This window comes from Chaetura pelagica, unplaced genomic scaffold (genome assembly GCF_000747805.2).
Source record: "Chaetura pelagica isolate M959 unplaced genomic scaffold, ChaPel_1.0 scaffold436, whole genome shotgun sequence".
Classification (NCBI taxonomy): Eukaryota; Metazoa; Chordata; class Aves; order Apodiformes; family Apodidae; genus Chaetura; species Chaetura pelagica.
The window spans coordinates 221,024-248,115 of NW_009953651.1; the positions used below are offsets into that span (position 1 = coordinate 221,024).

The 27,092-nt window shown below is 37.7% G+C and overlaps 1 protein-coding gene across 2 annotated transcripts; it reads right to left on the reverse strand.

The window, feature by feature from the left end:
• Window positions 1-1,325: 1,325 nt before the first annotated feature.
• PANK1 (pantothenate kinase 1) lies at window positions 1,326-26,995 on the reverse strand. 2 transcript variants are annotated; one of them, XM_010000031.1, is made up of 7 exons: window positions 26,968-26,995; window positions 18,347-18,699; window positions 9,070-9,323; window positions 7,774-7,950; window positions 7,084-7,207; window positions 2,544-2,669; window positions 1,326-1,943 (listed from the first exon to the last, which is right to left on the reverse strand). In XM_010000031.1, the coding sequence occupies exons 1-7, from the start codon at window positions 26,993-26,995 to the stop codon at window positions 1,884-1,886; spliced, it is 1,122 nt and encodes a 373-aa protein (XP_009998333.1). In that variant the 3' UTR covers window positions 1,326-1,883. The 2 variants fall into 2 exon arrangements, with proteins under 2 accessions (XP_009998333.1, XP_009998334.1); XM_010000032.1 differs by lacking the exon at window positions 7,774-7,950.
• Between the last annotated feature and the right edge of the window lie 97 nt (window positions 26,996-27,092).

A 27,092-nucleotide genomic window follows, 5' to 3' on the forward strand; every position in this document is an offset into this window, starting at 1 on the left:
GGATGATGTTATGCTTCCCTCTACTGTTTATAATAAGAAGTGCAAATACCTGTTACTCGTCTTCCTGAAAAAAAAAACAAGTAACATACAAACCAATCTCTAGTTGCAGGCAAAATCTAGCAAACAAGCTTAATGAAAGTTTCACTTTTTTTCACGAAAAAAAATAGAGCCAGTGAGCAGAATTATACCCACTTACCTCCAGCTCAACATTACATGACATTACAACATGCTAATTGTCTCATGCTGTAGTTTACTCTCTGAAAAATCAACTTCAAGCAAGCAAAAAGCTTCCAAGACCAAGGCAATGCAAGGAAGATCAAAAAGCACCAAGAACCGAAGAATTATAACTAGTCACGTGCATCACAAAATAGTGTTATGTACTTCACAACATTGATTTCAATAAATGAATTCCATGTACACATTAAAACCGTCAAAACAGCAGTGGTCTTTATTTCCATCAGACAAGTTAACACTTCTGTTAATATTAATTTATTTCAACATTTGTGAGATATGGAAATTGATGACTATTAAAAAAGTGAAATAAGCCCCCTTCCAAAAATACCTGTGTCTGAATTTCCTGAATACTTATGTTCCTCTGATAAGTCCTTTATGTTACATGACATCACACACAATTTTGCAAGACAAAAGAATTTATGGACTGGTTTTCTGCCTCTGATTTGTGAGCACTCATGGTGTTTAAGAAAACAAGTTTATACATGCTAGACAGCAACCTAAGTACACATATTTCAAACGGGTTTCAATTACAAAGAAAAAAAAGAACCTGGAGAGGTTCACAAAACAAAAAAGGTAGAAAATACTGTATTTGAATGAACACTCAAACCTTAGTGTCCTGGAGAGAAAGTTAACATTAACTTGAAACAAAAAAATGCATTATTCATTATTTTTCTAAATTTTAGAAACTGGGCTTTGAATAATGCATTCATTCATTGTTTTCAATTAAGTTAAAGTTAAAAAATTGCAGACTACAGAAAAGTCTTTAAATAAATGAAAACAATCTTCTCTCCTTGTCAGCTAAAGCCAAATATGTACCATATCAATAACATCTGTACTACAGAACTTTTCAAGTAGATCAGAGATTTCAACAGAAACACGATTTTATTTTAGTGTCAAGCCAATAATTAAATTTTAGTTTGGATCTTGTTTAAAATGTTTAATATAGAGGAAAATTAGTCCTGCAAAACCAGTTAGTAGACTGTTCCTTTTGCCAGTCATGACAACTGAAAAATTACTATCTTAAAACTCCCTGCACCTACCAAGTTCTCTCAGTCTTGTCAAGAAACTTGTGCAGCCACAGAAAGCTTGTAATTTATATTTTTTTTCAAGGGAGCAGGGAAATGTTAAATAGAAGTGTCTCATCTAGTGAGGAAAGGAAAGGCAAAAAAATCAATTACTAGTTTTCACATCAAAATGCATCAGCTTTGTAGTTTCATTTGAAACCAAGAACAAATCATGAAACGTCATGAAAATAAGATAAAAAAAATCTCCTAGAGTGATTACTAAATGAAGTTAAAATTTCCACACTAATCAGTAAACCCCAGAAGAAAAGCAGATGCCTCATATCACAGATCCTATATTAAACAGTATCCACTTTTTAAAATAAATCTTAAAATCTGTATGTTTGGCCACTTTGCACATTTTTCCCCTAAAAAATACAGTGTACAGAAACAAAAAAATCTTGTTATTCCCAGTATGAATTCTGAAGTATAAGCTCAAAACCCAGAAGTTAAGATCAGCTAAAAGGATTTTAAATTATTTACAAATCCAGCAGGTAGAACTACCATAATGGCTTCATTTCCATCCTTGTAGTGTCTTTCAATCTTATCCAGCAGCATCTGCAGTAGGAATCTCTTCAGACAGCTTCATCACTGATCATCTGTCATTTTAAGCAACTCTAGAAGAGCTCCAACAGCTCCAAAATAACCCTTTGAACAAGGCAAAAGCAAAAGCAAATCAGATTTCAAAATGAGACATAAGCATGGGCATATAGTCTTCAGTTCTTTTAAGGCAATTAGAAGACTCTTCTTATGAGATCAGCTGTGCTGTATCTGAATTTTGATTTAATATGACCTTTTTTAGGTCCAAGAAAGGGCCTATCAAAAGAACTCTTACACAGTTCTCCAAAACTGTCAAAAAAGACATTACAGAACCACTATAATGATGCTGTATTGAGGCAGGGTAGTTTCCATTATGAACACACCCGTCTGACAGTCACCTCAACATTATCCTTATAAAATTCTAGTTGAGGTTCATATACTGGCTGACTCAAGTGAACATTGTTGGTACTGGTGTCAAAATAAAAAATAAGATCTGTGCAACATCTAGCAACAAATACAAGATTAGTAATCAAGCCAGGGAATTAACAAGAGGTATTTTCAAATTAATTTGGAATCAAATTATATTTATGCAAAACTTAGATTCTGCATTCAATTCAAAACAATGGCACTGAAATTCTCCTTTTTAACTTTACCAAGTCAAGAATGACAAAGTTTTTTACTTACAAACAGAAGTTTGCATTTCCTTACCTCATGTTCCAAAAACAGAGCTTTCAGTTGTCCCTTGGACCAATAATCCATAGCGTATGCTAGCACCTTCATAGAAATCATATTAATTCGGAGAAAGTTGCCAACAAATACAACCTTGTCAATGTTCTGTAAAATGGCAAAGCAGACCAGAAAAAATTATATTCAGCTACATTATTTGGCTCATCCAACATGTTCTTCTGTCACCACTATAAAGTTAAATGGGAGTTCTGGTTTATATTTAAATTCTCTAGACTGAAAAGCCTAACAAGTAATTGCAGTTACTAACTGCTAAGTAGAAGTGTTGCAAGATGAAAAAAGTTTTACTCCAAAGAAAGCGAGAGGCTGATACCACAGATGGTGAATATTTGTTTAAAAAACCAGAACCTTCTCAACATGAGCAGGATTATGAGTGCTTTGTTTGTTTGGTTTTGTTGTTTGGTGAGGGTTTTTTTCAATTGTTTATGGCACAGCTGCCCTGAAGACATCTTTGCCCCCTAAGATCGCTATGTTTATTAACTCCAGATGGAGAACCTCTGAAGTGTATCTGAGAAGGATTATATTAGATGGGGAAAAGCACCTTTCATTGTCTATCATCTGGACTGCAGTTGCATTTTCATAAAGCAAGTAAAACATGGCCAACATGATACTTGACATGTATTGCATTCCTCTGTTTCAAAGCTCACTTGAAGTTAGTTGTCATACAGAAGGCTCAAGGTTTTTGAACAATGACCCCTACGCTGTCAGAGAGAAAGCCACACACTATCCCACTTGTATGCACATCCATGCATGTAAGCAACAGCTCTGGCACTTGATCAATGCCCATAACTATCTTGCCAAGCTCAAGATTTGTCTGTTATGCACAAAAACGCACTTGCATTTTGAATTGGTGTATCATATGATGTTCACCATACATTCAAATTGGTCTAGAAGATTCAGTAGGAGGCCAAATCATGGAGACATATGCTTTTACAGGAGTCTTGAATGAGCTCTAGACACGTATCCTCAGCAGTCCTCTGCTGAAAACTACCAGCCAAAATCTGCATAGAGGCTAGAATTACCAAGTGTTATTTTACATTCACACAACTTTATAAAGCCCAACACTTGGTTCCACAGCAATTACTTTGCTACAGACCAGTTTTGTCATGTCCAGTACTGTGCATGTGACACACCACGGAGAACATCCTCACTTCAGTGCTCAGTACTGGAAAGCGCTGATACCCAGATGCAACAATTCATTTACCCAGTCTCCAATGACCAAGTTACATGCCTGATTGTCATCAACACAAACTTTATTTAAATAATTCAGGTTTATACTAATCTACCCCCTAAGATGCTGCAGTCACATCAGCATGTGTCCATACTCATTCCTAGAAACTTGTATGGCTGAAAAGAACTTCTCAAATTGCAAAAGGCTGCTATGGCCAAGAGAACTTTGCATTCTCTGACAAGGCAGTTTTGTCTCTGATAAAGGAAGGACAAACATGCAACTAATTATTTCCTGCAATGCAATACCAAATTGATTGGAACCTACATTTGAATTTTATTTTAATGACTTGACAAGGCTAAAGATGTGAAGTTTCTCAGATTTTTGAAATTAACTCAAAACAGCTTCAGCATTTTTCAGGAGTCAGAAAAGAAATAAATAATACTTTTATCTCTTAAGGGATTCTTGCCGATTTACTATGAAATTGTTCACTGCTGAAAGATCCAAAGCTGAAAGACAGAAACCTTAAACTAATGAAAGAATGATGATGAAATGCTTAAGCTGACCAAATTGCAATATCCTGGGAAAAAACATGCACTCTTTCATTCTGTGGGGTCTTACTAAACTGTTCAATTACTCTGTGAAAAAAGCTACAGTACAGCATCAATACAGTATATATATACACACATTTTCCAGTATCATTGAAAAAGGGCATCTATATTGAAGATGCAATTTTAAAAGTCTGCATATTTTTTTGCAAGAAGCCTCATTCAGATGAAACTCAGATGTTCTGCTAGTAAGTATAAACCAGGGAGATTGGTTTCCTCTATACAGTTCTGCTTTGCCTAGGACAGAACTGTTTCAAATGATGTGTAGCCAAGTGGTTCCAGACTATGGAATTTTTCTGCCCCGCTGCCAAATTTGTGCAAGTAAACTTTGCTTTGAAGTTCTGCAGACAGAGTATTGAACTTATTCCCCAGCCTCATTTTTTTTCCTTCACATATGCAAGTAATTTTCAACACAATATTAAAGACGCAATCATTAAAAAAGACCTTATCACAATTCATGCTTCAAGGCAGGAATTGATTTTGTCATAGAAGCGAGAAGTGAGCTTCACCATAACCATAATATAATACATACAAACTGCAGAAAAGAGCATATCATATCCAACTGCTTTTTAAGCTCTTACTTAGGCATTTCATTCATCAAGCTTGGTGGGAGTCAGAGCTTTATCTCCCAAAGGCAATTTATGTGCCTAGATTATTTAGCAGAATGATACCATGACTTTTTCTTTTCCCCAAGAGCAAGCTATCTGGAGATTTGCTTACTTTTAATGATACATCACAGTTGAATATGTAAAGCTACCAAATTAAGTTTTCATCCTGTAAAGCAACAAAATAATTTAGATCAAGTTTTGGAGAAATTCTACTTTGACATTTTCTGTGAAATGAATAATACTTAACCCATCAATCCATGTTCCTCCACAAAATACTATGGATCATGTCCAGTTTTTAAGCACACTTGCTCACAAAACAAAGATATTAGGAACTTCTTCACAACGACTCTGAAGCATTAGCTTAATTAGTAGCCTACTTCCTCCTCTGAATGCATCACATGTGACTCCCTGCTGCAACTCTCCATGCTTTGATAGCCCTGTACAATGCTGCTTGAACTCCATGCCACAAGGCAACACTGTAAAGAAGCTGAAAGCAAAGAGAACACTGAAAGAGAATCATCCTGACTGGAAGAGTCAAATTGCCAAAAAAAAAGTCTGTAACCACTTTTTATGATGAAAGGAGGTTATCGGTGGCCTTTGATGGGATGTACACTTGTGTTGTTCAACATTTTTAAAGTGCTCTAGAGAGGGATATTGGTAACAAACATAACATTTATTGGCATAGAAAGTTATTCAGGAGAATCAGAGTGAAAAATGTAGAGCTTAGCAATGCTGAAGAGACTTACATCCAGTACTGAGGGACAAAATGAAGTTTACATTAAAAAAGTAAAATGACAAATGGAAAGGGGAAGAGGCAGAGACTTCAGTATTCAGACACAATGATGGACTCCAAATTAGCCACCATCACTCAATAAAGAGTGTAGAGGGACCATGGATGGTTTCTTAAAAAGATGAGCTCCATGCTTATGAAAATAAAATATTAAAAACTGTTATTAAAGGAAGCGAGAACACAAAATGTATCAATATGCCATCACAAATTAATTGTGCAACCACATTCTGAATACTGCCTGAAAATCTGAGCATTGAATCTCAAAATTAGAACCCTAAAAAGATTAAAAAGAAAATGAAACAATGGACAAGAGAGAGTGTCTTCTGTGGGAGAAGAGACTAAGAATCAGGACCTTCTGTCTTGGAAAGACCAAGAGGGAGATGTGTTAAAAGGTTTATGAAAAAACAAAATCAAAATCCATCACAAGAACTTTTTATTATTTGCTATTTCTCATAAAGCAAAAATGCTAGGTAGGACCCAATAAAGTAATCAGATGGCAGTAGAGTGAGTTTCTTGGTTTTGTTTTGTTGGGGGTTTTTTGGGGGCTGTGTGGATGTGTTGTTGACTAAAGAACTAAAACACTGCTAACCACAGAATGCTGTGGCGCTAAAAACATCTATGTATTAAAAAAAATTCAATAAATTCATTGAGAGCAGATAAGAGATTAGTTACTACATAACAGTAAGGGATGCAATTTGCAGCTGAAAACAAATGCCTAAATATTTGGGTTTATGATTGTGTTTTCTTTTGTTTTTTTTAAACAGCTGGAAGCAGGAAATGCGTATGAATGGAACCATCCATTCATAAACACCATGCCTACAGAAAAGAAAGCAACACGCATCTGACAGGAGTTTAAGATGAGATAATAAAACTACTTTTATTCTCTCTGACACAATACAATGGATCTTGTATCTATCAAAATATTTAACACAATACCCATTTGAATTCATTACGCTATGGAAACAAGCCAAGCAAAATACTATTTAAAGAAAATAGGTCATGGTATAGAAAGATCTCTTAATAACTGCAAGGTAATGAGAGTATTAATTTGGATTACAAAGGTATTAATATCTATATATTACAGCTTGAGAGCAACTGAACAGCTCAATGCAACAAGGAGATCTTCACAGTCAACTTTTCTCCCCTTTCCCCTACCTTTGAAGTACCTTACACCTTACGCTGAAGTATGCAAGTAACACAAATCACAAGAGTTAAGGACATAATATTAAATATATGTATATTTATCAAGGCCAGTTACACACCTCCTATACGTGTAATTTGCATTTTAGTCTTCTGATAATTTAAGCTCATAGTAAATATGCTATCTTACCTCATTCAATGCACACATGCGAGCAATAGAACCTATGTTGTTGGTGATGGTGACCAAAGTAGCTCTGGCCAAGTCCTCTTTACTGATGGAATCTCTCTTTTCTTTACTCATCATATGACCAAAGCTGTGTGAGGAAGATTATTCCTTTTAATATGTTATTTAGGAGTGCTGAAAGCCCTTAGAAATTTTATCATTTAATAAGCTTTTCTTGGATTTGATTTCCATTGATTTGGGACATTTGAAATGTGAAAAGGGATCTCACTGGCAAGGCAGAAAATGAGCAAAGTCACTTCTAAAATAACTGTAATTCAAATGGAAGAAACTGCATCAAGCATTGCTTATACCTGCTTGAAAAAAAAAAAAGAGCAAGAAGTAGGTGAGAGATCTAAGGGCAAACCACATGATACAGTGACACTTCCACACGGACATAGTGCATAGTCCAGGGATTACGCACTCTGTTCAGCATGCACAGCAAGTTTCCCAAGGAACTCCTTAAAAACAGCTCTATTAACACCCGCTTTAAAAAAAAAAAAAAGAGCAAGAAGTAGGTGAGAGATCTAAGGGCAAACCACATGATACAGTGACACTTCCACACGGACATAGTGCATAGTCCAGGGATTACGCACTCTGTTCAGCATGCACAGCAAGTTTCCCAAGGAACTCCTTAAAAACAGCTCTATTAACACATACCTTGAGGCTACAGCAGATCCTTGAAGGCCAAACCGCTCATAGTCTCCTCCATAAATATCTTTCACCAGCTTATCCACATTGGTGCTGTCTCCTTTTGCAGCCATTTCTAGTGCTTCTTCAAACGTCTCGCAGCCAGTCAGCAGACAACACAGTCCCAGGAATGTTCCTCCTCCAAGACTAGAAAAGCACAGCTCTTTCAGACAAGCAGCTTGAACCAGCCTTTACCACAGCTCTTCAGCCTCTTGTTTGCAACATGATGTACACATAGCTAACAACTCCTCCCTCAGAGAAGACAAAGGCCTCAAATTGAGTTTCTATATAACACAGGTGTCACCCAGCATGGCTTTTACTGACCTACTTGTAGTATTTAAACAGGAGAAGTTATGCTAAATACAGGGTTAGGTGACAATAAGGTCCACTCCAACTCTGCAGATGGCAGATTGCTATTTGTAGCACTCTAGCTAGTTTTCCTTGTGCAAGAATAATTAGCCAGCAGATCACTTAAGTCAGTGATGAAAGAATAAACAGTGATCAAAGCTAAATATCTACACAGGGGCTGGCAGCCAAGACAGATCTTGTCCCCTAGCCAGTGTCAGGAAGCAGTCTGGTTGGTTTGAGTTTAAAGGAAGGCTAGCATCAGCCTGGAATGTTTCAATCCTCCAAAGAACTCTGAACAAGGAGCAGTCACTTGCATGTGCTCAAGTACAATATTTACTGACTATATACAGAACTTCTTTGTTCTTTTTCAACCCTTGAGAAAGTGAGCTTATTTGCACTGATTGCAGTCACACCAACTGGAGCCACTGAAATCAGTGAGAAACCACACTTGCACTTGACAAAAAAGCACAGGAGTTCAGATAGGAACATCACTTAGTCAGTCTTCTGGATTACTAGGCAAGTTTTTCAGAACACATCTAGTAGCACTGCAATACATTCAGTATCTAAGCAGTAGAAAGCTCTGCACATCAGCCACAAGACAGCACTGATTTTATCATCTGTAACAAGTCAACAACCCTTTGCAATCATGTTTTTCCTTTTGTAGTGGAAAGGATCAGAAGCACATCTACAAATATCAAAAGGGCTATGCTTGAAAAACAACCAATGGCTCGAAAGTTGAAAGGATCAATTATTTCCCTGATGTAGATCGCCTCTCTGAAGGAATCTCAGCATATTTCCAGTCTTGTTACTGGTGGGCTTCTAAAACAAAGGGGAAGACAAGCACAGTTTGGCGCTGCACTTACTAGTCATATTCTGCTTCTGTTAAATTATTACGAAGAATCACAGAATTAAATTTACCTGGATCCTGTGACTCTCTTGTAGTTGTCCTTAGAATACACAGCTAGGATGCTGACCCCTGAGCCTATGTTAACAAGCAGCATAGGATATGGATTATCAAGGCAGTAAGGCTTTTTCTGGCACTGTTCAGGATCTGTAGGGTTTTCAAAGTAATAGCACTCTGGCTGGCCATTGAAACCAACAGAATCAACATAAAGGAGGCCCTGGATCAAACAGTCCAACTCATCCAGTTTATGAAGTTGTAGATCAGCAATCTGGAAAAGAACAACAAGAAATTAATAAACAAACATTTCTTAGTATAATACAACACTGAGAAGGACAAAAGGCTCCACTGAAGTACTTTTATCACTTTAACAGTAACACATTATGCTATTTAAACAGTACAAAGATCTGTCTAAGCATGAGGTCTGAAATAAAAAGTTTCCTGTCTGCCTGACAACAGGTACCTCCCAAAGCAATGATGTGTTGCACAGTAATGTCATTTAGTTCCTTTGCCTTTGAGATATTCCCTGTTCTGAAAGGAGGAAACATTTTCCCCACCCCCCCAGTATTCTAAAGGAATACATTTCTTCCCCTCATCCCCATGTCAAGAGGAGCTGCATTCTGCAGCTTTTGGGTAGCATCTGCCACTTATTTGCACAGCAACGCTCTTCAGGATGCAAAATGTGTTAACTCATCATCCAACTACATTTCCTAGCAATTTAATGCATTTTTTAATACAAGAGTAAGATTAAGAAACTTCAGTTAAAGAAAAAGATAAAGCCTTACAAAGTACATATACTTTATATACTGCATTAGAAGTGCAGCGGATTATGCTTAAGATTTGCAAATTTTTTAGTATATATCTATGCATATGTCACCAGTAATCTGAGAGAGCTATTTCTTTAAATTACAATAAGCACTGTAAACCCCTAATGAAAAATAAGCACTGTTTAATGAAAAAAACAAGATAAAAAACCCAACTAAAAATATTGTCAGGCCCATGCCCACAGCAAACTGTTCATATAACTGTAACAGAAGGCAGAAAAACAATTATAAAAGCTTAAATAGGACATTCCCTCTGGGATCTCACAGGTCATCCATGACTGTACTTAAATAGATGTGTATACTTGCCATAGCATTCTGTTTACTAGAATTAGAAATTACATCCCTTTCTCAAAGTAGGATACTGTAACAATCTGTAGAAAATCTCATTTCCAAATGACACTAAGCTTAGACTTGTATTAGGGAGAAGTTGTCCATCCAACTGTTCATTTCCATCCTCACACCTGCAAAGCAGGTCCTGCTTAACTCCACTTTCCAGCAGAAAAAGCAAGAGGTATTAGGAACAAAAGGGAGTTATGCAGCACAGATCTGGTTCTCAAACACTTACATATTGCAGGATATTTTTATAACAGGTACAGGATAAGATATAACTACCTCCTATTTTTAATTCTAGAAGCTACATTAAGTCACTGTAAAAGGGAAAGACGTTTCTGTGAAATAAGCATGGCAAACAGGCTACATTCTTTTGAGCTATTTAAGTCCCTTAAGTTTTTCTCTACTTGTACATAGCTCTGGCTTGACTTAACTGAAAATGATTCTGCCCTTTTGTCATACTTGCTAGTCCTCAAATCCTGCAACCATAGAAGAAAAAAACAAAACAAAAAACCAAACCCCAAAACCAGCAGTTTAAGACCTCAAAATATATCTTATTATTCACAGTACAGAGACAGGTACACAATTTCTTCTTGTTTCAGTATTTACTTCTGTAACTTTCACATGCCCTTCATATTTGTTTTCTTGCTTACCACATGACTACACAAATTACAATTACAGGAACGCAGCATAAGATATTTGAACCATTTAGCCAGCAAATAAAAAGAACAAACACAGATTGGGAAAAGAAGTTTTTCAAGAAACGTTACAAAAATCTTAAGGCTACTCTGCAAATATCTTGGATTTCAGCAATTTCTTGCTCTTAGACTGAGGGGGAAAGCTCCAATTAAGATGTATATATACATGGTATTAACTAAATGCTTGAGATGCACTCCCTCTCACAACGGACATCATATGGAGCCCACTAAGTCATCAATTGTCAGAGGTTTTATTTATTTTGTTAAAACTCAAATAACATTGGATATAGCTAGCCAAGACAGTCTAAGAGTCTATACTAATCATGATCTTTCTCTAGGTTATGTTCTGTACAGACTCAACTTCTTCATCTTACTGCATAAGCTAGATGCAGCATGACCAAGCATGATCTAACACAGACACAGCATGCACAAACATGCTACAAACCAGAAGGCTGCTACACAAAGACAAGTCACTAGCAGAATTATGGCTCCTACTGTCAAAAACTCTATCCTCCAACAAGCCAAATACCCAGCCACAAGCTGGTTTTGTCTCATCCATGTTATACTTCTATAAACAGTTAAATATCAGTGAGAGGCCTTAGAAGACACAAACAAGCAACACAAAACCAAGAATAAAACACTTCTGACCTTAGTGCAACAAACAGAAAATTGATTCTACAAATTCTTGAGTAATTTTAAGGACAGCACAAAAGAAACTAATCAAAGGTTCTTTTTCAATCACTAAAGCAGAGAAGTTTTTATTAAGTCCAGGCTTTCAGATACAAAAAACATACTAGAATTTGCTCTGCTTTTTATAGCTCTGTGCTATATTTAACAGCTGACGTACTGTAAGAAGAAAAGCTCTATTACTGCTTTCTTTGATGTACGATATTCATAGTAGACTGAAAAACTATTTTCCTGCGTTGTTGCAGCAGTCTGGTATTCATTTCAGAAGGAGCAAGACTGGCACTGGAATTCCACATCAATCCATCTTCATTCAGAGATCTGTGAGCTCTGCAGCCACCAGACTTCCAAGGCTCCAAACAGCCCAGCAAGCAACCACTGTTCTTGTTTCTAAATACAAATAAGGGCACAGTTGCAAGGAATATGGCAATCCAGTCTTGAACAAGAAATTGTGATAGAGCTGGGATCACAATTCCCAGGCCCTTTTCCTGCACATAGAACTGCCTTTTCTCTTATTCTTTTCTTTGCCCACAGAGAATCAAGCAGCAAAACTATCACAAAACAGATGTGCCTGTAAACATCATAAATAAAATACGAGTAGGCAAACATTTTTCTGGTGCCATCACCTGACTACCATACTCTACTTGTCCTCATCTTTCAATTGTTCAAACCACTTCTCCTTGTAGGAACTGAAGCTTATGTGCAAAAATGTAAACCAAAACCAGGAGTCGTGAGTAGAAGCACATTTTCATTGGATATTTTACCTACTTTTTACAAAAGCATTCACAGATGTTTTCCAGCTCTTCACAATCTCTAATGTGAGGACAGACAGCATAATGGTCAACTTATCCCATTCTATGCTCTTGTAAGTACATTTAGCACAGTGCCTCTCTAGAAGTTTTATGTCAAAAAGTTGCACTGTGAGAGGAAGAACTGCAGAACAAAGTAGTCCACAGGACCTTGAGGGGAAAATTTATGATGGTTAAAGGGAAACCATGTGTAGATTTTTAATAACACCATTTTTCTGCTTTATGGCCATATTGCAAAAATTCTTCTTTCTTTTAGACTGTTTTTTAAATACCAGGAAAGGGGAGGGAACAAAGCCTCTTTAGTCTTCAAGACACTCTTCAGGAACACCAAAAGGAGGAAATCAGGACTTTAACCATATTTACAAGCACATGCAACACAGCAAAGAAGTAGTGAACACTTCCCCATGACAAGTTACATCTTAAAAACAAACTCCTGAAACCCAGCTGATTTCAAGAATACTCAAAAGGTCTGTTGTTACTGTGTGCAGATGCTATTTTAAGGAGAATGAAAGCCCACCTCTTGTTGTACTCCTATAAAAAGTGCTGGAAAACAGTACTGTCTGTTCAAGTTCAGGTTTTTAGTTTTTAAATAATAAGCATATTGTAAAACAATTTTTAGCTTTACTCAAGTATCAGATAGTATAAATGGAAAGAAATGTTGTACCTACTTGCTGCTGCTTTCAAGTAGAGGAGCACAGACTTGAGTCATACTTGTTGCTTTATGAGTGAGTAAATATTTCCACCTCAGGAAGGAAAACATGAAATAGCTCAGTCCTCTCAATGTGAGCTGAGGGTAGCCATGATATATATGTGGGAGGGTTAAAGCCTCATGGATGAACACTGATGTGCACACATCTTTTTGATGAAGGTTCAGCTCATGAAAGACCCAGTTTGAATTTTCAGTTACCGAGTTCTGGCTAGTACAGGAATATCCAAACCTAGATTCAGTTGCAAATTAATCTGTCTCTTGGACTTTCTATCAGAAATATGATTATTTTTTTCCTGAAAGAAACTCTTATGAACACAATGTCTTACAAGTTTTTAATTATCAATTAAAACAGCCTCATTTACAATACCAGTCTGCCTTTTATATGCCTTCCGGGCAACACTCCAGTTTTTATTTCTTATAGTAGCTTACAGTCTAGCTTTTTCTTCCATCTCCCTCCCATTACCTCTCCTCCACTTTCACAACATGTGCTCCACTTCCTTCAGATTGTTATTGTCCTTACTTCAGCCTCCAACCCCGCTTCTATTTGAGCTCAGATGAGGTACTCCACCACCCCCACCCTACGAAGTATTCCACACCTTGAGGCTGGGAATATCCATTTACATTCAAAAAAGACAAAGCCTAATGCAAATAAAAGGTAAGCTCAACATTCTCTGAGGCAGAAGCCTAGATGGACTGCATCAGCTTTGGACAAAAAAGCACTAGCAGAGGATCTGCCTTCTCACCCAGCTAGCTGTAAGGATCTCTTCCCTCTCTTCACAGGGATGAGACGCACATTGGTCCTACCCACTCCCTCTGAAGAGTTCCCTAGCTTCTTGCAGTGGTATTAACAGAAGGTACTGTGGTTACTTCACCTGTCCTCCAGGCGCCACTTTAAACTCTGGCCCAGTCTACACATTACAGGTCATCACCTATGGCCTGGGCAGAAGTGTCCAGCCTCCTCAAGCAAGTAAGGTGCAACAAGATTTGAGTGTCTTATGCTAACCTAGAGTTACATGGCTTACTCATCCTACAACACAGGACAGTGAGTTTATTTAAGATAAATACAGTCTACAAGTCATCCACAGTCATTCCATTCATATCACTAAATCAAGCCTTAGAATCAGCTTTTAATTGGCACAAGGAAATTAACTTTGAACAGCCAAGCTTCTCCTCAAAGCATTTCTCTAGAGGTGATGAGGAAAGTTAAGGTCTAAGTTTAATTTTGTGTTGGTAACAGATTTACTTCCTACCCTGCCCTAAATGTTCTGTATTAAGTGATTGGCTTTGGGGTCAGGTCCAACTGAAGCCAGCAGTAAAATTTCTATCAAGACAAGACTGGTTCTGTAGGTGTCTGTTCAATAAAGGAATAAAAACATCCCATCTTAAAGCCAGGAAAATCAACAGGAATTTTGCAATAGAGCAAGTTTTAGACAAAAGTCCAAGTAGTGCTTCCTTCCCTCATCCCCCATGTATCCTTTACATTGAGTTGCTTTACAAAACTAAGTGACAGCCTACGAATTTATTCCTCATTACATTAACATCATACTTTTGTGGAAGAAATGTGTGCAAACTATCATGAAGGAGTCACAGAGTAAAAAAATTTACATCACAGGTACATAAGCAAATAAGTCTATGTACTCCTTACTTTTATGGAAGTGATGTTACTCAAGCATTTACAGAATATGTGAAGTGACAGTATGCAGTTGGGGAAAGGAGGAGGGTTATCAGAATTAACAACAAATTCAGCCATACCTTAACAACACTGCTACCTGAAAATAAAGTTAACCAGCCATTCATATCAGTCATTCAGAAAAGAAAAATGGAGAAAACAACTCCATAACACATGGAAAATCCAAAACCAAGAAAAAAACACCCTCAGCTAGAAACAGTTCTTTAGTGAATTACTTACCCATACTCTTCAATTAACACTAAGTATAACCTTATGTTTGGTAACATTATTTCTGTGGTCTTGCTTAATGACTACAGTAAGCTTTCCCACTTCTAGGGGAAGCATTCAGATTTTAAGAATTAATCAAATTATTTGCAAGCTACTGAGCATCATTGCTAGCAGTCACCAAGGAGTCCATGGAGGCTTCTCCATGTGTCTTCTTATCCAACACTGGATCATATGAGAGGGAGGTCAAACAGCTAAACCTATCTAGCTTTGTAGATTTAATTGCCTTTCTATGCCAAGACAACAGACTTTTAAGGTAAACAGAATATGCATCACATCTGATTTTTTAATACACAAAAGCAGCAGATGTGCCTAGATCAAACATATTTAACTCATTTAGGGATTCAGAATTTGACACTGGAACAGGCAAGTAACAACAGGGTGTTTGTTTATTTTAAGAAGAAAAAGCTGTCGTAATCTTAGAAGGATTCCTTCTTTTGGATTTGAATGCTGTTTTGCAATATGTTGGCTGCTTTGTCCTAAATATATGCAATCCTGAAAGTCCCATAAGCCTCTAGAAACACCATGAAAGATAGTAACTTAAAAACATCTACACAGGGAAATAAGGGGCCAGAAAAAAAAGCCTGTTGCCTATACCAGTTTCATGAGCTTAGTATGCAGCCAGATTTCACTATGAAATGTACATTGACAAACATACTTCAGTTTTTCCACATTGTTTCTAAGTAAGAGAAGCAGGAACATTTAAAGTCTCCTCCATATAAGACATTATACAAGACTGAATCCTGCAATGGCAGGATATTAGACTTGGCACATGGTGTCTGCTTCTACAGGTGCATGAGAGTGATCAAATATTTGAAACAGACATTTCAGTGCTTTGAGAGAGAGCAATCCTGAAGCTGCTTCTGTCCAATGTCAATTTACAGTCAGCAGAACACACTGAGATAGCCATCTGCTGTTACAATGGCTAATGAAGTGTGACGATTTAAGTGCCAGTACCCAGGACACTCAGCCCTTTGAGACTGATTAAGCAAGCAAACCTTCATGTAATGGATAGTATTTTGCTTCTGTAATACTCTATGGATATTACAGTTTGAGCCAAGAAATACTTGCTATAAAGGAAGGTGTGGAACAGCTTATCTGTAAGAAGAGGTGTCCAAAGCACTCACTATTAAGGTGTGAGTGCACTTCACTGATTGCTCTGCACTACAATACACACCCCTGCTCAGCCTTTATCATGTTTTTCTCAACTACCTCCAAGTGTTGCAGCACACAGGATATTAACCAACACTGCAGAGATGACTGATTACATCTTCAAGTCCACTCGTAATTTGCTGTTACCTCCTATTTTTGTTAAATAGCCAGCAAAAAAGCCCCAGCTTCAGCTACGGCTTCCAGTGCTACATTTACTATATTGCAACTGTGATGACAGAGACTGGTACCTCACTGTAAATTGCATATTTACACCAGATAAAGTCAAAGCTATGGAGAGAAATGCTTAGTCATGATAATCACCAGTAACTTCCAGTTAAATTCTACAGACTTGGAAGTGAGGGACATTAACTTCCTTATTAAGTAAGCAACTCCAGCTGCTATTACATGATGCAGAAGTATTTAGGAAGACTAACCATTCCAAAGAGATAGTCAGCATATACAGAAAGTCTCCAAGTGACCTCCCATTGTCACTACAGAGCATGACCTCAATCATCCCCTGGACACACAGGACATGAAAACCTGAATTGAGGCCACATTGACTAGCACTAGAACTCACCACCTGCTGTAGTGCCAATATCCTTACACAATGCAAGACAAATTATAACTTCTGAAGACCCTAACATGTAATGGACTTGTAACCAGCCTACAGGACAAAAAATCTGACACTAGTAGTGGATTACTACAGCAGTTCAGAGACTTTACAGTTCTTCATTAGACTAGCTGCTTTCCTGCCCAACATTTACTGAAAATGATTGCAAAACAGTACAACAGCTGGAAGTTACATTGACCTCTTGCAGTCTTCTCTTTTCCCCTTAAGACCTTGGTCATCTGGTGGGTGAGGAGAATTGACAAAAAAACCTCTTCCACTGCAGGAACGCTTGGAGTTAAAAATTAAGCACAAAGCCAAGGACTGCAGTCAACAGCAATTAGCAAGTCCCTATGATAGCTCCCTAAACTGAGGCAGAAAAGCAACTGATGTAACCAGTCAACCCAGCAACCATTCCTCATGATCAGGTCAAAAGTTAGGGAAAGAAAACCTCTTCCACTGCAGGAACGCTTGGAGTTAAAAATTAAGCACAAAGCCAAGGACTGCAGTCAACAGCAATTAGCAAGTCCCTATGATAGCTCCCTAAACTGAGGCAGAAAAGCAACTGATGTAACCAGTCAACCCAGCAACCATTCCTCATGATCAGGTCAAAAGTTAGGAAAAGAAGTGTTAGACCTGCCTGTCAAGTAAATAATTCACTTTAATCTGAGTGAGGCTGCTCTGGTATAGGCAGACTAGTCACTCTTTTACAGAAGATAAATGTAGATATGCCCCAGTACAGACACACAAACACAATAGGCAAGTGACTCCCTAATGACAATTTCTCTCTAATGCAGTTTGTACAATGGTTCCTTATGTCTCTATCACCACAATGAATTTTTGCAGTGCTCTTACTCAGGAGCTGGGACTACTGCTGAAGTTTGTACAAACAGCAGCATCCAAATACAAGATTTACATCATCTTCTGGAGCTCCTTGCAGAGGCTATTTCTAAATTCAAGGAATCTGGGATCTAAATACCTCAAGAACTGCTTTTCTTCTCATGATGTATGCCCAGGATTTAAATCAAAAGCTAGCTGCTATTGTCATACTTGCATACACTGCTTTTCCCTCTGTTCCACACTTGGTCTTCCAGACACTTAAGTCCACTTGAAGACTAATGTAAGGGGAAAGGAACCTGAATCTAATTTCCAGCCTGTATGGTTTAATTCCTGGTTTTCTAATATCCAGTTTGCAAAGTTTGTACCTAGTTTCAGGCTCCTAGGTTGTCATAACTCACCTTCAGCTGATTATGAGGCATCTGATCATCACAGCTATACTCTAAAAAAAAAATACATCCTATTTTTGGAAGACAACCTGCACAGCAGTATTTCAGTAAAATATCCAGTAAGTAAAATACCCTCCACAGTCTCAGCAATTCCACCAATTAACAAACATGAATTGACTCTGTTAGTCTTAATTAATTAAGATGGACAAAGAAATGTTATTTTCTATGCAAGTTTACACAGAAGGACTCACATATTTTCTCAAAGTACTCCCCACTGAATCCTTATGACCTGTTCACATACCGTTCTAAAGTCCTCCTCAAACTTGTAAGCTCCACCTCCCGTGGCGCAGAGCGTAGTGTGCAAACTGGAAAAGTTCTTTTCACTACCCATTTGTATGAACCTGTGCATGGCACAGCTGGGAAAGCGGATGAAGTGCAGGTTTCCTTTGCGTCCACACATAGTCAAATTTTTCAGTTCAAGGTGGACATCCCGAATGCCAGTTTTACCATAGGCTGTATTGGAGGTCAAGTATTTCCTAATGCTTTTCAGGTTTTCCACCTCCTCCTGTTCCTCTTCTGCAGTAATGTCCTTCGGTTCAAAATAGACCAGTTTAACCAATGTTCCACCGATATCCATTCCAAACCATGGAAATGCTAAGGACAAGAGGGTTGGGGAGGAAAAAAGAGAAAGTCACTATAAATACACAGGTTAGCCATATCACTTAAAACACTTGCTGAATGACAACTCAGTACAGTCACAGTAGCAGAATCTGCTCTTGAAAGCTAGTGATCATTTACATGTCCAATTCAAATGTATTTAACACCTCTCTAAGCTAAGACTTCATAAAGCCTCAGTTAAGAAAAAGAATAAAGAAAGTATCAAAACACTGATCTGGAGAAGGTTTAAATAAAAAGGAAATATTTCTTCCCAGGAAAACATGTTACTGTTTAGTCAGCACCCCTTGGCAGGGCACATTTACTGCATTTCACCCAGTCTGATTCCCAGCACCAATTCTTAAAATAGATCAAGTAGGGGAGGAGGAAGAAACAACCGAACAGGAGAACATAATTTCTCAAGTCACATTCCCACTGTGTAATATCTACAATTGCCTTTCCAAGATCAGTTGAATTTTCCACAGTCACAAGGCTCTATCCGAGGAGCAGTAATACACAACCCTCCCATTATGCTGCAAGTCTCCAGATTTCAGCCCACCAGAACTAGTAGCAGTGTTGGAGCTACACGACTTGCATATATTAGCAGAAAAAGAATGAGCTGTTTCTAGTTCAGTATTTACCACTGACAGTGCTTTTCTTTGAGCATAGACTCCCTTTGCTGGTATATGTGTTAGCCTATCATGCAAGTATACAAGAAATACTATTATTTGCTTCTCAGCATGTATGTATTTGACACAGCCAGCCTAGTCTATTAAAGCCCTTGTTGTGTTAATAGCAAGAGAAACACAGACAAAATATTAACTGAATTAAGTTGGTCTGCCTATTCTTCTTATATACAGGCATTCATTTTAAATAGTAAGCCATGTAACAAAAATGTATACATAGGTACTGCAGAAGGAGGCAGCTAATAATGTTTCTTGAGAAATTAAAAGTATTGAGCACATGGTTAACATCTAAGATTCACTTCTAAAATACCAGTCACACTGTCACCTCTTTGCTTTTAGGGTAGACTTGCTAGAAATGTGATTGTACCAACTAGGGCATCCCAACTTAAGTGTTGATACAAAAGCCAAACCATGAACACCATATGCATTCCTGATATTTCCACCAGTGAACTTAAATGGAAATAATTTAGGGGAAAGACTTTAATGAGCACAGGAGGTACTGATGACACTGTTCTTCATCAGGTAATCCCAGCTCAGTATCAAGTTCGTCAACTTCAAGCTGGAAAGAGCTTACAGTCTTTTACTTCTTACCACAAAGGTCTCAGCATCGTTCTTGTCTGTCTGAATAATTCTCATCTCTGAATTTCACAGATATTAATACAACCCCTCAACCGATCCTTAAAAGTTAGATGTTTGAAATGGTTATTCTGCTTCACTGCAGTATACCAAATATTTGAACCATCATATTCTCCCCCTTTTCCCTAAGGACAAGAAAGGTGTGATGCATAAACTCTCATGAAGTCGCTTGCTTACAGTTCAGGTTTTGTAAGAGCACCTCCTGATATCTGTTGCAAAGCCTAATTCTTTTCCATGCCCTACAAGCTGCAAGACACAAAGACAATGCAGTGAAGTCTAATTTGAGGTTTGGGAAGATACATTCTATGCACATGCCTGAAAAGCTCCCTATAATGAGAGGAATTTGAAACAGATGTTTTTAAAATAGGCTTTAGAGTAAAGAGGAAAAATATGTTATTATACACTAACCTGTATCTCAAACACTTCTGGAAGTATAAGGTAAATATTTAAGCAAAAGTGGTCTGTGGTCTGGTCTACACTGTACAACACAAAGTCGCAGAGCTCATGATGCCAATCCCATTAGCAATTTACACAAATCTTTATTTAAGCCACTGAGAACTTCAGTTACCTACCTCACTATAATAGTAAGTCTCCTCCTTGGATGTATTTTAACTGTGCATGCAGGAAATAGAATTTTAAACGCAGCATAGTTGAATTGTAGTATATAGAACCAGCCTGTAACTAAGTGTAAACCAACTTTCAATATTCTACATTAAGAGCATAAAATCTGCTACAATCTAGCTGCACCAACAGTTGCTTTAAAGCTATCATGTCGATCTTAACCTTTGAGAGGGAAGAAGGATTCCATCTACCTATCAAACACAAGCCCAGTAATAAAAGTGCTAAGTACTACCAGCTGAGTTATTAATAAATGACTGCCAAAACAGTTACAACTTAATTTAGCTGTGACTCCTCAAAAACATTAACACAGAATAAGACCTGTAAAAAACAACTATGAAGTAATTTCAAGGCCGTACAGTTCTATTAGGTGCTCACCACAATGCTCACATTTTAAAAGCAAGCAAAAATGCATTGAGACTTTCAGTTTATTCTCCCTGCGAATCTAAGCTCCTTTCATTTTGTTTTGAGCCAAACAGAGCTGTAGAAAGATCTTTGCTAGAACAGTGGTAGTTTTCTTCGGCAGTCCACAGCCGACATTTCAGTTACACAGAACAGCAGCTTAGTTTTCTTCGCAGCTGCTAACACCAGCTATCTGTTGGAATCACTAGCAATAAAGACAGTAACTACTTGGATCAATTGAAGATCCTGACAAGTCCTGATGAAATTCATATACTCCCATACTATTGAAGTGAATGTGGAAACACTTCCGTATTCCAGTGATTGTTTTAAAAATGGATTCATTGTCTCCTGTGTTGCTATCAATATGCACCAAAACAAAATGCACCACTAAAGCACCACCAGCCCTTTTCAGTATTAGATAAACCACCTTAGCTGGTACCTATACACTTAAACTTTCCTGTCACCACCAAATGCAGTGCTAATGGGAGCTTGCATTTAGACTACAAGGTGCTCCTGGGTTTTGCTGTCTCCCTGAATACAGAAAGACCACTCAGAGGACATAAAAATTATTACGGCACTCACTGCTACAACCAGGGGGTATTTGTGTAGGTAATGGGTCCACAGATCTGAGGGCAAATTGGGGGGAAACTATGGAAGACTTTGTTTTGGGCTTTTTTTGGTTAGTTTTAAACTGGAAGTCCAGCATTTCATTGATAACCTGAAAAAATGTTCAGTTTCTTGAGTTAAGAGCCAGGAAATGTAGGAAAAGAAAGTGAAATCCATGACATCTACATCTTAACATCTTAACAATCTAACAGTTATTCAGAATTGTGTGATTTACTGTGAAAAATGAAGACACTGAATATGTTACAGAAAATACCTACTGAATCAATGCAATTTGTTGTTGTGGAGAAAAGAAAGCTATTGTACTGTGTAGCTCTGCTGTAGCAGGTCATAAAAAATAACATTATAAAATCTATGTACTATATGTATATATTCTATAGAACTACAACAGTTCTACGACCTGTAGAACTGATACAGAAAGAATCAAGATGAATCATGCACTGTTAAAAGCCTAGCATAAATCAAGAAACTCTGCTTATCCTCTGGAGAAAATTAATTACCTTTATATAAAACTGCACCAACTACTTACTGACTTGTCAACTTGAGATAAAAATCTTCACTAGTCCAAAATTTAGCTGCAGAAGCATGTGACAATGCAAACAGAATGTATCTACAGCATTGCATAATTAGGTAATCTGATGCACACCAACAGCTGTGCTATCTAGGGGAAAGGTTCACTCACAAGAAATTCCATGACACATTTTACCTAGTTTCTGCACGAACTTTGAAGAGTGTGAACCCATAAGACTATTCCCATAGGCATATTACATTCAGAATTCAACCCATTTGATCTTAAAAAATCCTATGCTTAACATACTACCTAAGGAGGGGGTGTAAAGCATAAATAAGGGAACTACTAGGTCACTACGTAACATTTCTCCCATTAAAGTGGATAACTAAGGATTTAAACAACCATTGCCTAAGGTTAGCTGAATCTTTTTACTCCTCAACTCTTATAGAGATTGTGCCTGAATCCTGCTGCTCAGAACTTTCTTCTTCTCTTTACCTGGACCCTAGCTTTTCTTCATTTGCCAAAACTGTTTCACATCACTCTTATAAGAGCTGCACCACAAACACAGATACAGTATCTCTATTTTTTATCAATAATTTGAATAGTGGTATCAAAACTCTGATACTTTAGTCATAAATATCTCAGATGAAATATTTTACGTTCAGCTGCTTTTCTTCCTGGACACAATGAAATCCTATTACTTTATTTACATTTTTTATTTGCATTTATTTTGCATTGCTTAATGTTTTGATGATCTAAGAACTTCCTGTTTTAATTGGGACTGAAGAGGAGAGAAAGCCCCCCCTAAAATCAGAAAACAAATAAAGTCAAAACAAGAGTTACTTCTAAGATGGGGTAGTATTCTCACAGCTTATGAAAGCTGCTATTAAAAAATTAGGTAACAACTAACATTTTTCAATTGCTTCTATTTCTCATTGTTATTTTAAGCAATCCAAACAGGTTATAAAAAGGAAGTATTTGTTTTCCTTTGAAAAAAAAAGATATATATCTTAAAAGGTTAACTATATCTGCTTAGTAGCAGAAGTTTCTCCAGACCTTGCAGAGCTAGAGCTAAATAAATCATTAATATATATCAGGCAAAACTCCAGTTCATTTCCAGCAGCAAGGGCTTACTAATATCTACTGCCTCACTAGAAAAAGAAGAAAAAACCCAAAACGACACCCAATCAAAAGCCACAACCCAAGCAAAAGTAACTGCAAACCCAAAAGGAGAGCGGTGTTTGTTAAACAGTTGTGACCATTCACACATGTATTTTACCACAAACTGATTTCTGAAGATAGCATTGGACAACTGGGCTGCTACCTAGCCTACATAGATTAATTTTTAAAACCCTAACAAAGAAAAGCCAAAATTCCAAAGCTACAAGTAGCAATGATCAGCTACCCAGTATATCACTCCTGGGTCTGACAGCACCCAGTGCTGGAACAGATTTGCATAAGTTTCCCATTCCTCTTGGCCATGTATTATCTTGTTGGTAAGGCTGACAGCAGCTTTTACTTACAGGGTGCTGGAACACAACATTCCAACTAGTTCAATTTGTTAGGACCAGTTCTATTCCTTAGAAAACCTTTATTCCCACCTACATTAAAATCAACTGGAGACTAAGTTTAAACAGCATGTTGCCTGAAGGAATTCTTAAAATTAGAAGTCTGTGGGATATTTCAATGCATTAGAGAAAATTTCAGTAACCAATAATATTGTACTTATTTGCTTTGCCAAACAACAGTAACACCAACATCAGTTTCACTCCTGTGTTCTTCACCCAAATATATTATATAATCACAGCATTCCATCTTTAGCAACACCACAGGTGAAAATGCCTGGGTTTTCCAGTTTCCACCTGGCTTTAAGTAGTACTAGATAATCATGCTGCAGCCAAACATCACAGGTGTAACAAGTTAATTATCCAAAAGCATTCTTTATTGTGAAGCTACAACTCAAAGTCATTAGAAATTAAAACTAATATGCCTTGTAACTGCCACGGTTAAACAGTCACCATGGCTAAAAAAAGACATTCTTTGACCCCTAACAATTACCAGCTGGCTTGGGGTGAGATGTGAGATACTGATTTGAATGGAGACCCCCAAAGCTTTATCTTAAGAAAAGCAACACAATGAAGATGTCCAGCTGGCTTCTTCCCTATGTCTGATGTGGAAAATTGCTGTGAAGCACCAGTCTAGTTAACTGCCTTATTAAAATCTTTGTTCTTACTTGGCTACAATGCTGTTTCAGAGATCAATGAAGGCATTTAACTGCTCTTTTTCTTATGTTCAAACAACACATTTAAAATGAACAACATTACACTTTAGAAGGCTTTTGAAATCTGCAGAATTCAGTTTGATTATTTTATCCTCTTCTGGAGCACCTGACAGTGCAAGGCATCATAACACATACACCTGTATTCATTATGCTGTGCTGTGATACAGAAAGGTAATGCAAACCTTAGTCTCAAAAACAGCACTAATGCTTTGAAGCAGAAAATTGGCATAAGCCTAGCATGCCTGACAACTCATCTAGTTCAGCAAAGGAAAAAAACAAAGCAAAGACAAGCTTCTAAGATGAAGCTTGAAGACGGTGAGCCAAAATGAAGACAGGTTAGTCCCCAGATCCTCTCTTACCACTGGCTAATCAGCAAAGCACACTAGTTTCACAGGAAATCTTCCCTTCTCAGAGAGGAAAAAGACTTAGGAATATAAGAGCCTACCTCATTTTGACAGAAGCAGTCAAGAAAACATACAATTTATAAGGATTTAAAGGAATAATTTCCACAGAAAGTCAGGTTTCATTTGTTGAAATATTGGGAAATGCCTATTACCTCATTATCTTTTCCACCATGCAAAGCAAACCCCACAATCAATACTGAAGTCTTACATCCTATGTGGCAACTGCAATTCATTTTGCAATGTGTCCTTAAGCACAGGACAAACATCTGCAAACATCAGGATTAAATAAAAAAAACAGTAAAATATGACTGTGTAGTAGTATTCACTAGAGATTGATGCAGTGGAAAGCTACATGGTACCAGAAGAATCTGTGTATAATTTAATGATTTTTTTAAGTTGGTGATAACATACTATCATGTTTTCCTGCAAGACTAATACTAAATTGCAAATTTATTATTGTACAAAATTACTCTCCTAAATCAAAAAGTGTAAGGCCAGCAGAAATCATGTATTTAATTCAGCAAAGAAACTACCAACAGAATAGTTGTACTAAACACTTCACTCACCTGCTGTTTTCCTTAAAGCCTCAATACATTAAAACACCACAACTGAAGACTCAGTTGTCACAGAGCTTGGGCAATGTAGCCAGTTACCTACATGCTTGACTTTGATGTGCTCTTTCTCCCCTCAAGATGGGAAGAAAAATCCAAATTTCCCACTCTTTCTCATTCAAGTGATTACATAAGTCCCTAAAAGCTTTATTCTTTACAATAAAATAGTTTTCAATACTACTAAGAGTTTGATATGCAAGTGCTACCTCTTCTTAGTTACACCAAATCAAAATCTAAGTTAGTCCATGTTCTGCAGGTTTTTGTTTCTGAATGAAAATTACAGAATTGCTTAGGTTGGAAAAGACCTTCAAATCATTAAGTCCAACTATTAACCTTACTCTGCAAAGTCCAGCACTAAGTCATATCCCCAAGCACCACTTCTAGATGACTTTTAAACACATCCAGAAATGGTGACTCAACCACCTCCTTGGGCAGCCTGTTCCAGTTTCTGACAACCCCTGCATTGAAACAGTTATTCCTAATGTCTAGTCTAAACCTCCCCTGGCACAGATTAAGGCCATTCCCTTGAGGCAGTGTGCTTTCAGCAGCACTTGATATATGAAGCTGGACATAGACCATAAAACCAGTTTGTGAAAGAGGATTACTTGGTCACCACCTATGTTAAATTTGGCTGAAATATCTACAGGTACTGTAAGCACTACATGAGTAAACACTACAGAGAACATTCTAAAGAAAAATGATATGTGTAGCTCAGCAAACATACCTTAAAAGCTGGAGAATGCATTGGGTTATGCAGCTCTGAAGGCTACAGCTCCTCAAAGCTGTTTCTAACTATTTTATTCTACTTAAGCAGAAAAGGTTTTCAAGTATTCCTTTCAAAAGAAAGAAAAAAAATATCAAGTGCAGCTGAGTGCACGCTACCTCCCTACTACCTCCCTACTGAGTAGAAACATCTTTTAAGTTTTGGCACTGGGTAGCTGCGATCTTGACTATCCCCAGTTACCCTTTCAGAACACACTTAACTTTTAACAAAGAAGCAAATGTTTGTTGGCTTTATTAGAAGGGCTAGTGAAGCGAGAGTGTAAAGAAACACTTTTCCTTTGGATTGTTTTATTTCTAGAGGATACTATGGAATGAATCAATAGCTCCAACACCGATATAGAAGTAGTTAGCTATGATCAAGTAAGTGAAATTGATCAACAATCCTTATACAATTAAGTACGCTACAAACAAGGATGTCCGAGACTCATACAGCCTTCAAACAAACCCTGAAGTACACAGTCCGTCCATTAACACCTCTTACACCAACCAACCAAAGCCACAGGCGATGCTCATAAGGAGCGTGTTACACATTTATCATGCTTGCAAGATACTGTTGGGTTTTTTTTTTCTAGTCAGAATAATTTGTACCCGGCTCCGAGGTTTACTTTTTTCCCTTAATTCCAGCAATATCTGGGGAAGGAGCACGTACTAAGACCGCAGAGCCTTCCCAACACGGAACGCACAGCGATACCCCCGCCCGGGCGTTACTTACAGTGCTGCTTGGACACTACGAGCTTCATGGGCGCGTAGGGGAGCGGCGGTGCCCGGCAGGACGTGGGCGCCGCCCGACACGCTGCTCGGCTCGCACGGCGCTGCCGCCCGCCCGCCCGGTTTGTG

Bases quoted from the DNA above. Each gene is read 5' to 3' on its own strand.
- PANK1 (XM_010000031.1), bottom strand. From the start codon at position 26,995: ATGAAGCTCGTAGTGTCCAAGCAGCACT. The intron at 18,700-26,967 runs GTAAGTAACGCC...TCTTGTCCTTAG, and splicing joins CGTAGTGTCCAAGCAGCACT to CATTTCCATGGTTTGGAATG. The intron at 2,670-7,083 runs GTAAGATAGCAT...GCCATTTTACAG, and splicing joins GCATGTGTGCATTGAATGAG to AACATTGACAAGGTTGTATT.